This window comes from Neopsephotus bourkii, unplaced genomic scaffold, assembly GCF_033783945.1.
Source record: "Neopsephotus bourkii isolate Nb327-2 ecotype Australia unplaced genomic scaffold, CSIRO-AGI_Nbou_v1 NB_1468, whole genome shotgun sequence".
Classification (NCBI taxonomy): domain Eukaryota; kingdom Metazoa; phylum Chordata; class Aves; order Psittaciformes; family Psittacidae; genus Neopsephotus; species Neopsephotus bourkii.
The window spans coordinates 497,948-514,441 of record NW_026901945.1 but is presented as its reverse complement, the minus strand read 5'-3'; the positions used below and the strand labels follow the sequence as shown (position 1 = coordinate 514,441).

Below are 16,494 nucleotides of genomic sequence, written 5' to 3'. Positions count from 1 at the left end.
GAAGTGCTGGAGCTGGAGTTTCTCATGTGCAGCAGCAAGAGCTGGGCTGAGAGGCCTGGGGTCGGCCCCTGAGCTGAGCACAGCCTGGTGAGTGCTGCAGGCTGCCCCACGCTCCCTTATGGATGCCAGCCCCTTCCTGCTCCTGCTGCCCTTACCTGCCCCTGCCTGCGCATGGGGGCCCTGACTGGGCTGCAGGTCCCGTGCCCCTGCCCGGGGCTGCTTGGAGGGATCTGGCACTCTGGAAGGGGCTCTCCAGGGTGCTCATGGTCCCCCCAGCTCCCTCCTGTGTCTCCCCTGGGCCTGCTTGGAGGGCTGGGGTTGCAAGCTGCAGTCAGGGCTCCCCTGGAGCCGATGGAGGGGGTGCAGTGCCCTTGCCAGGCTGCTTTCAGCTCTGCTGAATCTCTCCGTGCAGCCCAGACCTCCCAGCAAACCCTGCCCTGGCTCTGCGAGGAGGGCATGGAGCTGCCGGCACAGAGCCGGGCTCAGTGGGACCCTCGTGCCCTCACATGTGGCTGCTCAGTGCTGGGGTTGCTGCCCTGGGACTCCCCTGCCCTCACCGGCTCCTGCAGGCTCATCCGGCTCCAGGAGCTGTGAGCCAACACGCCGGGGCAGAATGTCCTGGGGGCAGCGAATGGGGCAGCCTTGGGGCCAAGGGCTGAGCTGCCTGCAGCCCTGCCATGGGGTCCCATTGCTTCCCCCTGAGCAGCCGGGGCTGTGCTGTGGGCTCAGGGGGACTCTGCCAGGGACAGAGCCTGCAGCTGCCCCTCGGGACCCCCCAGCTCGGCCTCATCCCGGCTCCCGTCCAGGGCCTCGGATCCCTCGAAGCAGCCCGAGTCCCGGGGAATGTCCTCTTTGGGCTCCGAGGGTGACGGCCGGGCCTCGGAGCTGTTGCCTTCCTCTGGCTCACTGCCTGCTGGGAGATGGGACAGTGTTAGGGCAGGGCCGGTGCTGCTGGGGCTGCCTGGCACTGGGGTGCCTTCTGCCCCTTCCCTCGGCTCTTACTGTCGTAATCCAGGAGGAGGTCTGCAGCCGTGAGCAGCTTGGCGCGGTGCTGGGGGTCCGTGATGTTCAGCTCGTTGAGGTGGGTCTCCCGCAGCTCCTTGAAGTCCTCCAGGGTCTGGTACCCGTTCAGCAGCAGGGTGGAGGTGTGCTCCTGTGGCAGCACAGCATGGGCTGAGTGGGGCACAGCTCCCAGCTCACTCTGGCTCACGGCTCGCTCTGCCTGGCCCTTGATGCTGCCCACACGACTCCTGCTTGGCACAGGACCACTGCGGCACTTGCCCGAGCACCAGCCAGAGCATCCCTGTGTGTGTGCCCCAGTGGTGCTTGGACACAGGGTCAGGGACCCGCGGGGATGTGGGGACAGTGAAGGGCTTCTCAGGAGCAGAGGGGAGCATGATCCTGCTGCAGCCCTGCGGCCCCTGTCCCTTACCTGCAGGTTGATGCGCTCCAGCAGCTCAGGTAGCGTCTTGGGCTTGAGCCGCTTGCTCTGGCCAGGGCTCCGGCTCTTGCGGGCGGGAGCTGCCTCCTCGGGGATGACATCCACATAGATGAACTTGAAGGAGCCCACCCTGTTGTTGAGCAGCCCGGTCCAGGTGCCCACGGGCGGCTTCTCGATGATGCCGATGATGTCCCCTTTCTGTGCAGGGGGAAGTGGGCATGAGGGTGGGCGCAGGTTGCAGATGGCTGGAGCGCATCCTCCCTCAGGGGGTCCCTACCCCTGCCCTCCAGCTCCCACCCTGGGGCCGCTCACCCGCAACTTGAGTGAGTCCCTGTCGTAGGGGCTGGGTGTGAAGTCAGTGTGGACGCGGGCCCGGCCGCAGAAGGGGCCGGTGTAGGCTGTGCCAGGGCTGTCCTGCTGCCGGCTCCTGGGGCCGGACCCCTCGCTGCCCGTGGAGTGGCGGGGGCCAAGGCTGTGCCCAGCCGGTGCTGCACTAGAGCCAGGCTCACTGCTGAGGGGCGGCTGCTCATCCTCCTCCGTCTCCAGGAATGGCACCGGCACCTTGTCATGGCTTGGCTCCTCTGTGCTGCTGGCTGGGGACAGGGGGCACAGGGGCCCCTCCTCCTCCTCCTCCACATCTCCCTGCTGGGGGGGACCAGGCTCAGGTCAAGGCAGGAGGAGCTGCACCCCCGCCCGGGGCCCCGCTCACCTTCCCCTCAGCCAGTGCCTTCGCGGCCATCCTGCCCATCTTGCGGTTCATGGTGCGGGAGATGACGGCTCGCCACTTCTTGCTCAGCTTCATCCCGCTGCTCCGTGCAGCATCATTGGCGCTGGCACTGCTGGACTCATCCCTGGGGATCTGGCAGGCGGATGGAGAGTGAAGGCAGAGCCCTTGCCCCCGTCCCTGCCCCAGGTGAAACTCAGATGGGTCACAGAGGGCTGAAACACCCCAAATCCTGCCAGTGCTGGAAGCCCTGGGGCTGCTGCATGGCATGGGGGTCACTGGCAGGACCTGGATTTTGGGGTAGGATGCTGTGAGCAGGGCTGTGCCTGGCGGGAATGGAACGTGGCAAGGGACTCACCTTCTCCTCCAGGTTGAACTCGTTCTCGCTCAGCACAGGAGAGCTGACTTTGGCCTTGGCAAAGTCCTTGAAGCTGCTGGAGCGCTGGAGGGAGAGCTAGGGGAGGATGGGGACGGGAGGAGTGAGGGATCCCCTTGACCAGCTCCCACCCTCCCCTCTGCAGCCAGGCCCCGGCCGTGCCCAGGGCACTGCTGGTGCTTGAAGGGGTTTGGCTGCCACAACATCTCCCTTCCTGCTGTGCCCCAAGAGCTGCTGGCAGTTTTGAGCCCCGGGATGCGGGATGCAGCAGCCAGCACTGCTCATGGTGTGCGTGTGGCTGCTTGGCACAGCTAAAGGCTCCTCTCAGCTCCTGAGGACATCGGTGCTGCTGTGCCCATGCCCTCATCTCCAGCTTCATCCCCCAAAGCTGCCCACGTGTTCTGCCTGCGAGCATCATCCCACTCCCCGCCAGCATCGCCAGCAACCTCAGTCCTGCCTTTGTGCCGCAGCTGCCAAAGCGGGGTTTAGATCTCAGCCCTGGTGTAACCCTCCCTCACTGCCTCTTCCGCCCTGCCTTGGCTCTGCTCCCCTCCATGTGCCTGCCCCATGTGGGAAAGGGTTCCTTGCGCCGGGAGCAGTGCCGGGGCCGGGTCCCCTCATCCCCTGGGGCCCAGCACCGGCTGCCGGCCCGCGGGAGCGAGCTGGGCTCGGCTCCGCTCGGAGCTCTCACCGCAGAGCTGCTGTCGGCTCGACCGCAAGCGCAGCAATTTCCTTTCTGGGTCGCTCTGCCTGCGCCGGAGGCCCCGCTCAGTCCCTGTCCAGGCACAGCCCCTCCTCCTCCTCCTCCTCCTCCCCCTTTTACCGGCCCCGCCGAGCATCCTTTGTTACTACTTTCTGTCGTTTTCTTCCAGAGGGCTGGCTCGGGTGAGCGAGACCCGGCTCCATCCCCGCCGCGGCTGCAGAGCCAGCCCAGCCCGTGCATCATGCGCAGGAGATGGTGCTGGTTTGCCCCGCTCCCCTCCGCGGGGGAGGCAAACCGAGCCCCTTGGGTCTCTCCCTTCAGATAACACAGCTCCGTGCCCCGTGTTCCCCCCAGCCCTGGGCCTGGAGCTGGGGAGCGGGAGCAGCTGTGGGGAGCCCGGCAGCGGGGCCATGGAGCTGGGACACGGCAGCGAGGGGGAAGTGAGAGCAGTGGCTGCGCCTGGGCAAGGGCAGGGGATGCCCGCGGGGCCACCCCAGCACCCGGATGGGACCTTCACATAGATATCCCCAGGGAGCTTCCCAGCATGGAGGAGCACCATGGAGTGGGACCAGCAGCATCCCATGGGGAGGACCACAGCACCAGCTGCTCTCCCCCACTCTCCTCTGGAACTTGCTATTGCCAACAGCAGCCCAGCACAGCCTGGTGAGAGCTGAAGCACCGGCTGGTGCCAGACCCGAGGGGCTGGCCATGGCCCCCACCGATGGCTCCAGGTGGAGTGGTGCAGGGTGACACACGACTGGGGATCTGAGGGGCCGCGGTGCTGGTGCCGGTGCTGCTAGTGGTCCTGGTGCTTGGTGCAGTGCTGCCGGTGGCAGTGGCCAATGCACATGACCAGGTGCAGCACCGTGCTGCCTTCACTGCAGACACCTTGGGGGCCGGCGCGTCAGCCATCCCCACAGGAAATGCTGCCCATGCTGCAGGGATGGGGAGCTCTGCCCCCCAGCAGCACCCTATGGGTCCCATCGGCACCCCCCACTGCTCCCATACCAACACCAAGGGTCTGTGCATCCCGACCGTGCATCCCACCATGCTGCAAAGCAGGAGCAGAGCACTGGTCAAGTCCAGGACTGCGTACAGGCGAGGCCACGGTGGCCGTCACTGAGGTCTGGCTCTGCCCCACAGCTGTCCCAGCCCCACGGCACCAGCACTCCCTGCCCAGCATCTCATGGGCAGCCCAGGCTCTGCTGGCGCAGGGCATGCAGGAACCTGCGGGTGCCAAGGGCAGCCATGCTGCTGGCACTCACCTTCCTGTGTCCTGGCTCCTTGTCACTGGCATTGGAGGGCTTGCGGCGCAGCATGGTGCTGTCCCGGGGGCACGGGCACAGCGCTCGGGCAGCGCCTGCCTGGCACAGCACAACCTGGAGAAGCGGCACCGGAGCCCGGAGGCCCACAGGAAGCTGCCGATCACATGAGGGGTGCTCGCTGCACAGTGGGTGCGTGGGCAGGGTGTGCAGGAGGAAGGAAACCCTGCACGGAGCGGCTGCCCTGCCCGGGGCCCCAGCGTGGGGCAAGGCCTGTGCCCTCCCACCCCCGGCGGTGCTGCTGGTGGGCTCTGTGCCCCACATGCAAATGGTGAAGGTCCCCAAACCTCTTCACCGTGCCCACTTGGGTCACACCATGGCCAAGCCTGACGTGTGGCACTTGGTCCGGGCTGTTCCCTGCATCCTCAGGTCCTCCCAGATGGAATGGGCACATCAGCAGCGTGCTGCTGGCACCTGCAGGGCAGTGGGGATGGCTCCCTCAGCACCTTCTTGCTCCACTCCCTCCATCTCCTGTCCCAGGAGTCAGAACCTGCCCTGATCCTCCCTCCCTGCTGACGTGGCTGCCCCATGGCAGGGGGGGGGCAGCCAGCATGGCAGGATCACAGGAGTGGGGCTTGCCCCAGCCTCATGACAGTGGGCACACAGGCTGTCAGCATGGACCAGAGCGCAGGCACCACCCGCCATCACTCGTGTTTAATCACCACCGCGCAAGAGAAAACAACAGGAGAAAGGGAAGTGAGCTGCTGCAGGAGGGGGCTGGTGCGGGGCCGTCAGAGCGGCCTCAGGCCTGCAGCCCTGGCAGCAGAGCAGACAGGAGCATGGTGAGGGCCAGCGTGCCCGTGGTGCTGGTGGCGGTGGCTGCCGCAGCGCTCCCCAGCGGGAAGGGCTCGGTGCTCCTCTGCAGCCAGTCGTACTCCTCCTGCAGCTGCTGCCGCTGCAGCTCCTGCCCCACGCGCGCCCGGATGCTCTCGTAGTAGGTGTTCAGGTAACGGACCTGCAGCCAGGCACCACGGGGGCTGCGGGGGCTGCCCCGGCCAACTGCCCCTCACAGTGCGTCTGGATACCCCACATCCCATCTGCAGCACCAGCCCCACCTGCAAACCCCATTTCCCCTCTCCATCCATGCACCCATCCCTGCCACAGCCCCATTTACCCACCCCAATCTCCCCATTTCCCACTACATCCATCCTGCAGTCCCCTTTACCCGCACCGTAGCTCAGCCCCATGTTCCTGCTCTGCCCTCCTGCCACAGACACCCGGTACCTGCTCTGGAGACAGGAGGCTGATGTCGATCAGGTTGCGGTCGTAGGGCACCAGGGACACCACCTCGAAGGTCAGGAAGGGCTTCTCCCCACTCTGGTGCTGTGCAGAGAGGTGGCATTGAGAGCCCCCAGCCCTGCCTTGGTGCCCCCAGCACTGTGCCACCCCCAGGCCGGCCCCACTGCGGCACCTCGGTCTGCGCCTCCACCACAAGGGCGACGTCCTCAATGCGGATCCCGAACTCCCCGTCCTGGTAGTACCCAGGCTCTGGGGGCCGGAAGGGGGCCTGGTGAGAGCTGAGCCCTGGCAGCTCCCTCAGCCCAGCCCTGAGCGGGTCTGAGCACGGACACCTGTGCAGAGCCCAAAGCACCCTTGGCCATGGGGCACGTACCGATGGAGGTGAACATTCCGGCCGTCAGGGGCACGTTGTTGGACTGGAAGCCCACAGGCCCTGCAGGAGACATGGGGTGGTTACAGCGCCTGGGGACGGGGTGTGCTGCGGGGACACCCTGGCAAAGACCAAGGTGTCACACTGGTGAGGACAATGTGGCTGCCACCACAAGGACAATGGGGCCACCCTGGCAAGGATGCCTGAGGCTTAGAGCAGCCCCACATAAGCCCCTGTCCTAATTCCTGTTCCCCCCCCGTGTCCCCAGCACTGGTGCTGACGCTCCAGTACCTACATTCGTGGACCGAGAGGAAGTTGCCGATGCCATGGCCAGTCCCATGGCCATAGTTGAGCCCCACATCCCACAGTGGCCGGCGGGCGAAGGACTCTATGACTCTACCTGGAATGACAATGTGCAATGGGGCTGTGTACTGATAGGGACCCCCCATCCTCATCATCCTCATGTCCAGAGGGCCTGGGCATGGCCGGGCTGCCCAGCTTCTGGCTCAGCACCTACCGGCTGTGTTGGGTGGGAAGACGAGGCGGGACAGGTCGATGTTGCCCATCAGCACCCGGGTGTAGGCTTCCTGAGGGGGGTACAGCAGGGGCTGAGCATCAGAGTGCCCAGACCCTCCCTGCCGGCACATCCAGCCCTGGCTGGGACATCGGTGCTGGGCACCGGGGGGGGCTCCTCTCTGGTACCTTCTGGAATGGGGTCGGTGTCCCCCAGTGCACCGTCCGTGTGATGTCTGTCGTCCCGTCCCTGCAAGGACAGAGATGTGATGGGGGTGATGCAGTCCCTGCGCTGGCTTTGGGCCCCCTGGCACCACCCTGCGCTGGGGGCATGGGGAGGGATGGGGATGCAGAGCTGGAGCACGTACAGGTATTGCCCTCCTGTGTCCGCGAGGTACATCTCATCCACAGAGAGCTGCCGGCTGCTCCTGTTGGAGGGGCTGTGAGGGGAAGGGGGTCAGAGCTCTCTGTTCCAGCTGCCCCCACCAAGCTGCTGCTGCCAGCCCTGGTACCTGTAGTGTGCCAGGGCGGCATTGAGCCCGCTGGCGGAGATGGACTGGAAGCTGGGCCCACAGCTGTGCTCCTGTGCTCTGGAAGGTGGCAGGGAGGGGGGTGCTGCAGGTCCCCGGGTGCCCCACAGCGGGCAGGGGGGGCTGTGGCCGCAGCACTGACTGGCGGAGCGCGTCCATGCGCTGAGCCCCTGAGAACTCATCCACCTCCCCCCGTGGGACCGTCTTCTCCAGCCAGAGCAGGTACTGGATCACAGCCACCGCGTCCCGGACCTGGGCATCAGTGAGGGGACATTGGCACCCGCTTGCCCCCCCTCTCGGGGCTGCGGGAAGGGGACGGCCCTTACATGGGCGGCTCGGAGCAGGTCTTGCTCCCTGGTGTTTTTCACAGCCTTGGCCAGCATGACGGGGGAGTAGCTGTCCTCCAGCAGCTTCTCCTGCAAGAGCGGGCTGGGGTAGCACCCCCGTACCCCAGGGACGGCCGCGGTTGCATCCCCATGGCTCGGTGGGCACGGGAGCACCCCCATCACCCCCGGCCGGACTCACGGCGGGCACCCGGCCCTGCCCCACCTGAGGGATGAGGCTGTAGAGGCCGTACGTGGTGTACTCGGTGCCCAGCCACACGGTGACGTTGCCCTGCACGTACTGGCGGAGGTGAGCCGGTGCCTCCTCGTACTCGTGCAGCTCCACGCAGAGCGGCCCCGGGCAGGCGGCCCGCAGGGAGCTCCGCGCAGCCGGCGCCAGCCGCCGCTCCCCAACGAAGAGCCTGGTGAGGGGTGGATGCGGGGAGAGCAGAGGGGACCCCCTGGTCCCCCCAGAACTGGCCGCGTGGGACACGCTGGGGGGCTCATAGGGCTGGGAAAGGGGGGTGCTGCACCCCAGAGGGGGCTGGGAGGGGACGGTCGGTGGGGCTGGGGGCTGCAGGGTGTGGTGGGCTCTGGGGGAAGCGGAGCTGGTCCGACGGGAGGGTCCCATGGGTGCTGCAAGGGAAGGGGGTGGGTGCTGAGCCCTGCCCATGTCCTGTGCCTGCAGGGAGATGCTGCCCACCTTATGCTCGTGTTGGTCAGCAGGGTGTAGGAGTAGAAGACCGGGTTGTAGGGGATGTCATTGCCACGGAGGTTGAAGAGCCCTGATGAGAAGGAGACCTCCAAGTCCCCACCTGCTGGCTTCCCTCCCACCCCCAGGGCTCAGAGCCCACAGCACCCACCACAGCACCCACACAGCACCCACCACATCACCAACCACGGCACCCACCACAGCACCCACCACAGCACCCACACAGCACCCACCATAGCACCCACCACGGCACCCACCACAGCACCCACCACAGCACCCACACAGCACCCACCACAGCACCCACCACGGCACCCACCACAGCACCCACCACAGCACCCACCACGGCACCCACCACAGCACCCACCACGGCACCCACCACGGCACCCACCATGGCACCCACCACAGCACCAACCATGGCACCCACCACGGCACCCACCACAGCACCCACCACGGCACCCCCCAAGGCACCCCCCACCGCACCCCCCACGGCACCCACCATGGCACCCACCACGGCACCAACCACGGCACCCACCACGGCACCCACCACAGTGCCAACCACGGCACCCACCATGGCACCCACCACATCACCAACCATGGCACCCACCACAGTGCCAACCACGGCACCCACCATGGCACCCACCACATCACCAACCACAGCACCCACCACAGCACCCACCACATCACCAACCACAGCACCCACCACATCACCAACCACAGCACCCACCACAGCACCCATCACAGCACCAACCACATCACCAACCACGGCACCCACCACAGCACCCATCACAGCACCAACCACAGCACCCACCACAGCACCCACCACGGCACCCACCACAGCACCCATCACAGCACCAACCACATCACCAACCACGGCACCCACCACAGCACCCACCACAGCACCCATCACAGCACCCATCACAGCACCAACCACGGCACCCACCACAGCACCCATCACAGCACCCATCACAGCACCAACCACATCACCAACCACGGCACCCACCACAGCACCCACCACAGCACCCATCACAGCACCCATCACAGCACCAACCACGGCACCCACCATGGCACCCACCACAGCAACCACCACAGCACCCACCACGGCACCCACCACGGCACCCACCACGGCACCCACCATGGCACCAACCACGGCACCCACCACGGCACCCACCACAGCACCCACCACAGCACCCACCACAGCACCCACCACGGCACCCACCACATCACCAACCATGGCACCCACCACAGTGCCAACCACGGCACCCACCATGGCACCCACCACATCACCAACCACAGCACCCACCACAGCACCCACCACATCACCAACCACAGCACCCACCACAGCACCCACCACATCACCAACCACAGCACCCACCACATCACCAACCACAGCACCCACCACAGCACCCATCACAGCACCAACCACATCACCAACCACGGCACCCACCACAGCACCCATCACAGCACCAACCACAGCACCCACCACAGCACCCACCACGGCACCCACCACAGCACCCATCACAGCACCAACCACATCACCAACCACGGCACCCACCACAGCACCCATCACAGCACCAACCACAGCACCCACCACAGCACCCACCACGGCACCCACCACAGCACCCATCACAGCACCAACCACATCACCAACCACGGCACCCACCACAGCACCCACCACAGCACCCATCACAGCACCCATCACAGCACCAACCACATCACCAACCACGGCACCCACCATGGCACCCACCACAGCACCCACCACAGCACCCACCACGGCACCCACCACGGCACCCACCATGGCACCCACCACAGCACCCACCACAGCACCCACCACGGCACCCACCACGGCACCCACCACAGCACCCACCACATCACCAACCACGGCACCCACCACAGCACCCACCACGGCACCCACCACAGCACCCACCACATCACCAACCACGGCACCCACCACAGCACCCACCACATCACCAACCACGGCACCCACCACAGCACCCACCACAGCACCCACCACAGCACCCACCACATCACCAACCACGGCACCCACCACAGCACCCATCACAGCACCCATCACAGCACCAACCACATCACCAACCACGGCACCCACCATGGCACCCACCACGGCACCCACCACAGCACCCATCACAGCACCAACCACATCACCCACCATGGCACCCACCACGGCACCCACCACGGCACCCACCACAGCACCCATCACAGCACCAACCACATCACCCACCATGGCACCCACCACAGCACCCACCACAGCACCCACACAGCACCCACCATAGCACCCACCACAGCACCCACCATGGCACCCAACACAGCACCCACACAGCACCCACCACAGCACCCACAGAGCACCCACCATGGCACCCACCACAGCACCCACCATGGCACCCACCACGGCACCCACCACAGCACCCCTGATGGCACCCCCCATGGCACAAACCGCAGCACCCACCACGGCACCCACCACAGCACCCATCACAGCACCAACCACATCACCCACCATGGCACCCACCACAGCACCCACCATGGCACCCACCACAGCACCCACCACGGCACCCCCCATGGCACTGAGCTACTCACAGGCCGTCTCTTCCAGCCCCGACAGCAGCACGGCTGTGGGGTGCCGCATGTGCTGCTCCATCTCCTGCCGGATCCGGGCCACCTTCTCCTGCCAGCTGCTCCCTGGGACGGGAGGGAGCGTCTCAGCACAGGGTTACCGGCGGCCCAGCACAGCCCAGCACAGCCCAGCAGAGCCCAGCACAGCCCAGCAGAGCCCAGCACAGCCCTGCACAGCCCAGCAGAGCCCAGCAGCACGGGTGCTGGGAGCTTGTACCAGTGAACTCCTCCGGGAGGCTGTAGATCTCGCTGGAGGCTGCTGCGGGTCTCTGGTCACCCCACACTTGGTCCACCAGGTTGGTGTCGATGGGGAGCAGGACCCTGCCGGAGCCTTGCAGGGCTTGTCTGTAGCTGTTCCAGGTGTCTGAGGGGGGAGCAGCCCATGGTGGGCTCAGATCCACACCTGAGAGCTGCCGAATGGGGACAGGGTCACCCTATCCCTACCGATGGAGAAGAGGAAGGGGTCCAGGCTGATGTTCCCCCCAACAGGAACCGCTTCCAGGATCCACATCCCAATGGACTCAATCCAGGCTGCAGGAGGGAGGCGGGTAACACCAGATGAGGCTGGGGGCTCCTGGGGTTCGGGGGAGCAGCAGCCCCAGCCTGCCCCCACTGACTTGTCCTCTGCAGCTCCCAGTTGCAGTCCAGCTGCCGTTCTGCCTGCGTCCAGTACCGGCTGTCGGTCCACAGCGCAGCCTTGTCCTGTGTCACCACGCCAGTGCCTGCAACAGGAGCAGGGCTCAGGCGTCACCTGCACCCTTCTACAGGCAGATGTTGGGACCCCCAAGGATCCCCAGCCCAACCTCTGGTGTGGAGCAGGATCGTCACAGAACCACAGACGGGGTTGTGCTGGAAGAGACCTTAAAGCTCCTCCAGCTCCAACCCCTGCCATGGGCAGGGACCCCTTCCACTGGAGCAGCTTGCTCCAAGCCCCTGTGTCCAACCTGGCCTTGAGCACTGCCAGGGATGGGGCAGCCACAGCTTCTCTGGGCACCCTGTGCCAGCGCCTCAGCACCCTCACAGGGAAGAGCTTCTGCCTAAGAGCTCAGCTCAGTCTCCCCTCGGGCAGGTTCAAGCCATTCCCCATGGCCTGTCCCTACAGGCCCTTGTCCCAAGCCCCTCTCCAGGTTCCCTGCAGCCCCTTTAGGCACTGGAGCTGCTCTAAGGTCTCCCCTTCAGGAGCCTTCTCTTCTCCAGGCTGCCCCAGCCCAGCTCTCTCAGCCTGGCTCCAGAGCAGAGCTGCTCCAGCCCTCACAGCAGCTCCATGGCTTCCCAGGGATCCCCATGGATGAGGAGCAGCCGTGGTGATGGGGCTGCTCTCACCTGCAGAGCCGGTGAAGCCGGTCAGCCAGCCCAGCCGGGCGTCCCTCGCCGAGATGTACTCGCTCTGAGACAGGAGCAGAGCCGTGAGAAGCGGCCGCTGACCCCAGCAGCAGTGGTGGGGCCGGTGCCCATGTCCCAGCCTGTTCCTGCCTTACCATGTGCGCATCCGTGGCGGGCACCACGTAAGCCTGCACGCCCAGGGCCCGCATGGCGCCCCGCAGAGCCGCCACCCTCGCCGTGGTGTCAGTGGCCGTCGGGGGCAGGTACTGGTGGCACAAGGGACATGAGCTGTGGCAGTGGGGCCGGGGTGCCCCGTGCTGGGTGTCCCAGGGACAGGGCAGGCTGGGCTCACCGGAGGGTCCGTGGAGCAGTCACGGATGTCGGTCCTGGAGTCGGCAGCCTTTGGCAGCAGGGCCGTGGCACAGCCTGGGACATGGGGACACCCGTGCGGCAGCCGTCACCCTCATCCCCAGTCTGAGGACCCAGCTGGCATCCACAGAAACCAGCAGCTCCAGCCCCGGGGGTGGTGGGTGAAACCAGTGCTGTCATCCAGCTCAAGGGCAAGTAGCTGCTCCTGGAGCAGGCAGAGCCTGGGGATGGGCTGGGGGTGATGGGATCCTCAAGAGAAGTGCCCAGTGCCTGTTGTGCCCAGGAGCTGGGGAGGGGGTTGGCAGGAGCCAGCCCTGAGGGTCCTGGTGCTGGGGTTGCTGGAGGAGCTGCCCGGCAGCCCTGGCCATGTCCCACCAGGACCTGGCCTCTCCCCGGTGCTGCTGGGTGCTCGGTGCCATCAGCAGCACCCCCTTGCCCTGCGCTCTCCGTCTCTGGCACCGCTGCAGCGGCGGGCAGGGACCTTGTTCTTTGTCCCAGGCCAGTGTCACGGGTTAGTGGGTCACCCTTAGCACCGTGTGGCATTGGGCACCTGGTCTCCATCCCCTGGGAGCCGCTCTTTACCTGTCACCTGCGCAGGGCTCGCCCCTGGGGTCAGGCAGGTTTAGCCTCTCTCTGCAGCCCCTGTTCAAAGGCTCCCTAAGGACAAACCCACCCTTCCCTCTCCCAGCTGCGGCTGCAACTGCTGCAGAGCACCCGACTCCCTTCACGGACTGGTTCCTAAGATGCATCAGCCCCAGGTGAGCCCCCCCCCAGCTCCCAGCCCCCCGTGGTACCGTGGAGCAGGAGCAGCCAGGCTGGGATCCACTGCGGGGGGCGCATGGCTGCGGGAAGGGCACGATTCCCCAGTGCAGTGCCCCGGGTGACGGGTCCCTCCTCCTGCGCCTTTGCCCCCGGGGTGAAGGATGCTGGATGGGAGGGAGAGGCCTGGGAAATGGGGGTTGTTGTCCTGGGCACTGACAGTGAATTCTGCTGCTAAATAAAAGCAAACAGCAAAATCAGCACAAAGTCCAAAGATCCTCCTGGAGCAGAGGTGGGGCCGAGCCAGCTCAGCTGCCTGTGGGGAACTCTTCTCCCGTGTCCTCTGAAACCTCTGTCCTCTGGAGCCGCTGAGAGCTGATGGAGGTCCCTGGGTAAGGGGCAGGTGTGTCCCCAAGCTTGCCTTCCTCCTTATCTCCTCCTGCTCTAGTGCAAGGTGTCCCTGCCTGTAGCACGGGGTTGGAACTGCATGAGAATTAAGGTCCCTTCCAACCCAAACCAGTCTGTGGTTCTATGATTCTACAGCATGGAGCAGTGCAGAGCATCCTCCATGGTTCTCCTCCACCAGCTCACTGAGGGGTGCAGAGCATCCTCTGGTCATGCTATGGTGGTGCCCAGCCCAGTGCCCAATGGCAGCCCAAGGCTGGAGCTGGCAGAGACTGGGGAATGCAGGCGGAACCCCACAGCCATTGCTGAACGCTGCGCCATGGCGGGGGCTCTGCTCCATGCGGTGACTGCGGTGACCGGTGTCAGCACAGCCACTGTCACCGGGATCCCACTCACCACGAGGTGGCACCAGGACTGCGCTCTGGAGCTCACAGACCCCTCTGCCCTCTCCTGTCCTATCGCTCTGTCCTGTCCTTTCCCCTCTCCCTTCTCCCTGTCCTGTGCCCACCCACCCGGTCCCATCACAGCTCCGGTGACAGCAAATCCTGGTGATCCCGCTGCCATCCTGTTCCTGCTGAGGCTTAGCATGCTCATGTCACAGATGGTCTCCATCCACCTGAGCCTGGCATCATTCTCCCATCCCTGCTTAGAGGACCCCAGGAGGGGTCAAGGGGATCCCCTTTTCCATCGGCCCGGATGGAAACATGCAGGGTGACACCAAACTGCCTCTGTGATGCAGTTGCTGTGGTGATGGTCAGGCAGTGCTTTGCTGCATCCTGCTAATTAGTGTGATGTGCTAATGATGTGTCCACGCATGGTCCTTCCTGGCTCTGCTGCCCTGCCTGCTGCACTGGGCCATGGCTCCGCATGGGAACAGGGGTGTCCCCACACTCCTTTATTCCCAGCTGCTGGATGGTATTAAGCTCACATTCAAGGGATGGGGCTGAGGCTGGTGTGTCCATCCCCATGGTTACAGCGTCAGTGTGAGTCCTGCAGCTGCACATCCTTCTTCTTCCTCCTCTTACTCCTTTTCTTCCTCCTCCTCCTCCTCTCCCCTTATCTCCCGGGGGTGTCACAGGCCACCCCGGCCCCCCAGGGCTGCCCCAGGCAGGGCAGCGTCAACAGGACGAGGCTCATCTCATCAATGCCGTGCGTCCGGTGGGGCCCTTCCCTCCCGCGGGAGGTTTCCTCGAAGACGAGCGGGAGGAAGGCTTTGGGGGACATCCTCCCTTTGTGGGCTATTGTTGGCCTTCCGTCACCTGCACGGCCGCAGGGTGACTCAGGCCGGGGTGACGCGCCCGGCAAACAGGACGCGGCCGGCGGAGGAGGAGGAGGAGGAGGAGGAGGGTGCCGGTGCAGGAATGCGGAAGCAGCGGTGGCACCAGCACCGGGATGCGGTGATGATCCTGCCCCTGCCTGTCCTGGGGATGGGGTGTGGCCAGAGGGTCCCCTCCGCACCCAGCTGCCCTGAAGGGGTGGGGGTCCCGGACCCCATGAGATGGGCCCCTGCTGAGGAAGCACCCGCCTCTGGGGTGCTGGTGGGGACCCTACAACGCTCCAGCGCCTCTGGGGTGCTGGTGGGGATCCTACAACGCTCCAGCGCCTCTGGGGTGCTGGTGGGGACCCTAGGATGCTCCAGCGCCTTGGCCGAGCTGCAGTGGTGGTGGTGGTGGTGCCAAGCAGGACTGGGACAGGCACAGAGGATGTCCTCCTCCCTGCAGAGACGTGCAGGGTCTCAGCATGGTCCCCACACCTGCCCCTGTAGCTCCTCTTACAGCCCCCCCCCAGCCCATCCTACAGTCCAGCACAATCACCCCAGATGAGGACAGGGAGAGGTCATTCCACCATGGCAGGGGGTTGGAACCTGATGATCTTAAGGTCCTTTCCAACGCAAACCATTCTATGATTCTATGATTCACCAATGCCATGGGCAAACCAGGCTGACCTGGGGAAATGAATTCAATTTATCACCAACCGAATCACAGTAGGATAATGAGAAATAAAAACTAAATCTCAAAGCACCTTCCCCTAACCCCTCCCTCCTTCCCAGGCCCAGCTTCATCGCAGTTTTCTCTACCTCCTCCCTACAGCTGTGCAGGGGGATGGGGAATGGGTGCTGTAGTCAGTTCATCATGCATTGTCTCTGCTGCTCCTTCCTCCTCACACTCTTCCATGAGTGCATCCTTCAGGAGCAGAGGGCTCCGGGCTGCAGGTGGAGATCTGTTCTACATGGACCTTCCCAGGCTGCAGGGGCATATCCTGCCACCCCACTGTCTGCACCACAGCTGCAGGTGGAGATCTGCTGCTCCATGGCCAGCCGTGGGTCCGTCTTGGATCTGGCTGCATTGGCTCCCTCCATGGGGGAAGCTTCCAGCAGCTCCTCAGGGAAGCCACCCTGTCCCTTCCATCAAGCAAACCCTTTCACATGGACCCAGCACATCCCTGTACCAACAATCCCCAATTAAGCACCTCCCCAGGGGACCCCAGTGGACCCAGAGGAGCCACTGTCTGGTGGCTGGCCTTGCAGAGCCCCACCAGTACCCGGGTTGTGCTGTGACTGTCACCACATCACCATGTCAGGCCTTGGTACAGGTTTCATGTTGTGCCCCGACTGCCCCCTCCCTGCGGCCACCTCTCAGCCCCAAATCCCCAGGGGATGGCACTTGGGGTCCTGGCTGCCAGGGTAAGGGGAGGAGAAGTCACAAAGAGGGTCGAGCATCCCCAACCCTGCCCCGCGAGGTCTGGGGAGGCTGAAGGGTA

General features: G+C 65.0%; 2 protein-coding genes across 4 annotated transcripts; both read right to left on the bottom strand.

Moving 5' to 3' along the window:
* Positions 1 to 602: 602 nt before the first annotated feature.
* Positions 603 to 4,827, bottom strand: SASH3 (SAM and SH3 domain containing 3). Of its 3 annotated transcripts, none has more exons than XM_061368972.1 (7): positions 4,510 to 4,827; positions 2,524 to 2,619; positions 2,151 to 2,300; positions 1,754 to 2,086; positions 1,433 to 1,639; positions 1,003 to 1,153; positions 603 to 910 (listed from the first exon to the last, which is right to left on the bottom strand). In XM_061368972.1, the coding sequence occupies exons 1-7, from the start codon at positions 4,561 to 4,563 to the stop codon at positions 726 to 728; spliced, it is 1,176 nt and encodes a 391-aa protein (XP_061224956.1). In that variant the 5' UTR covers positions 4,564 to 4,827; the 3' UTR covers positions 603 to 725. The 3 variants fall into 3 exon arrangements, with proteins under 3 accessions (XP_061224956.1, XP_061224955.1, XP_061224954.1); XM_061368971.1 differs by having other exon boundaries at positions 603 to 913; positions 1,754 to 2,083; positions 4,510 to 4,825; XM_061368970.1 differs by having other exon boundaries at positions 603 to 913; positions 4,510 to 4,823.
* A 364-nt stretch (positions 4,828 to 5,191) lies between these two features.
* Positions 5,192 to 13,488, bottom strand: XPNPEP2 (X-prolyl aminopeptidase 2). The gene is made up of 21 exons (XM_061368961.1): positions 13,365 to 13,488; positions 12,554 to 12,627; positions 12,357 to 12,467; positions 12,202 to 12,265; positions 11,496 to 11,600; positions 11,323 to 11,409; positions 11,096 to 11,242; positions 10,843 to 10,944; positions 8,245 to 8,326; positions 7,768 to 7,963; positions 7,545 to 7,634; positions 7,361 to 7,470; positions 7,201 to 7,278; positions 7,057 to 7,128; positions 6,878 to 6,938; positions 6,693 to 6,762; positions 6,471 to 6,575; positions 6,179 to 6,238; positions 5,978 to 6,054; positions 5,791 to 5,889; positions 5,192 to 5,521 (listed from the first exon to the last, which is right to left on the bottom strand). Exons 1-21 carry the CDS (start codon positions 13,408 to 13,410, stop codon positions 5,309 to 5,311), a joined length of 2,049 nt encoding a protein of 682 aa, XP_061224945.1. The 5' UTR covers positions 13,411 to 13,488; the 3' UTR covers positions 5,192 to 5,308.
* Between the last annotated feature and the right edge of the window lie 3,006 nt (positions 13,489 to 16,494).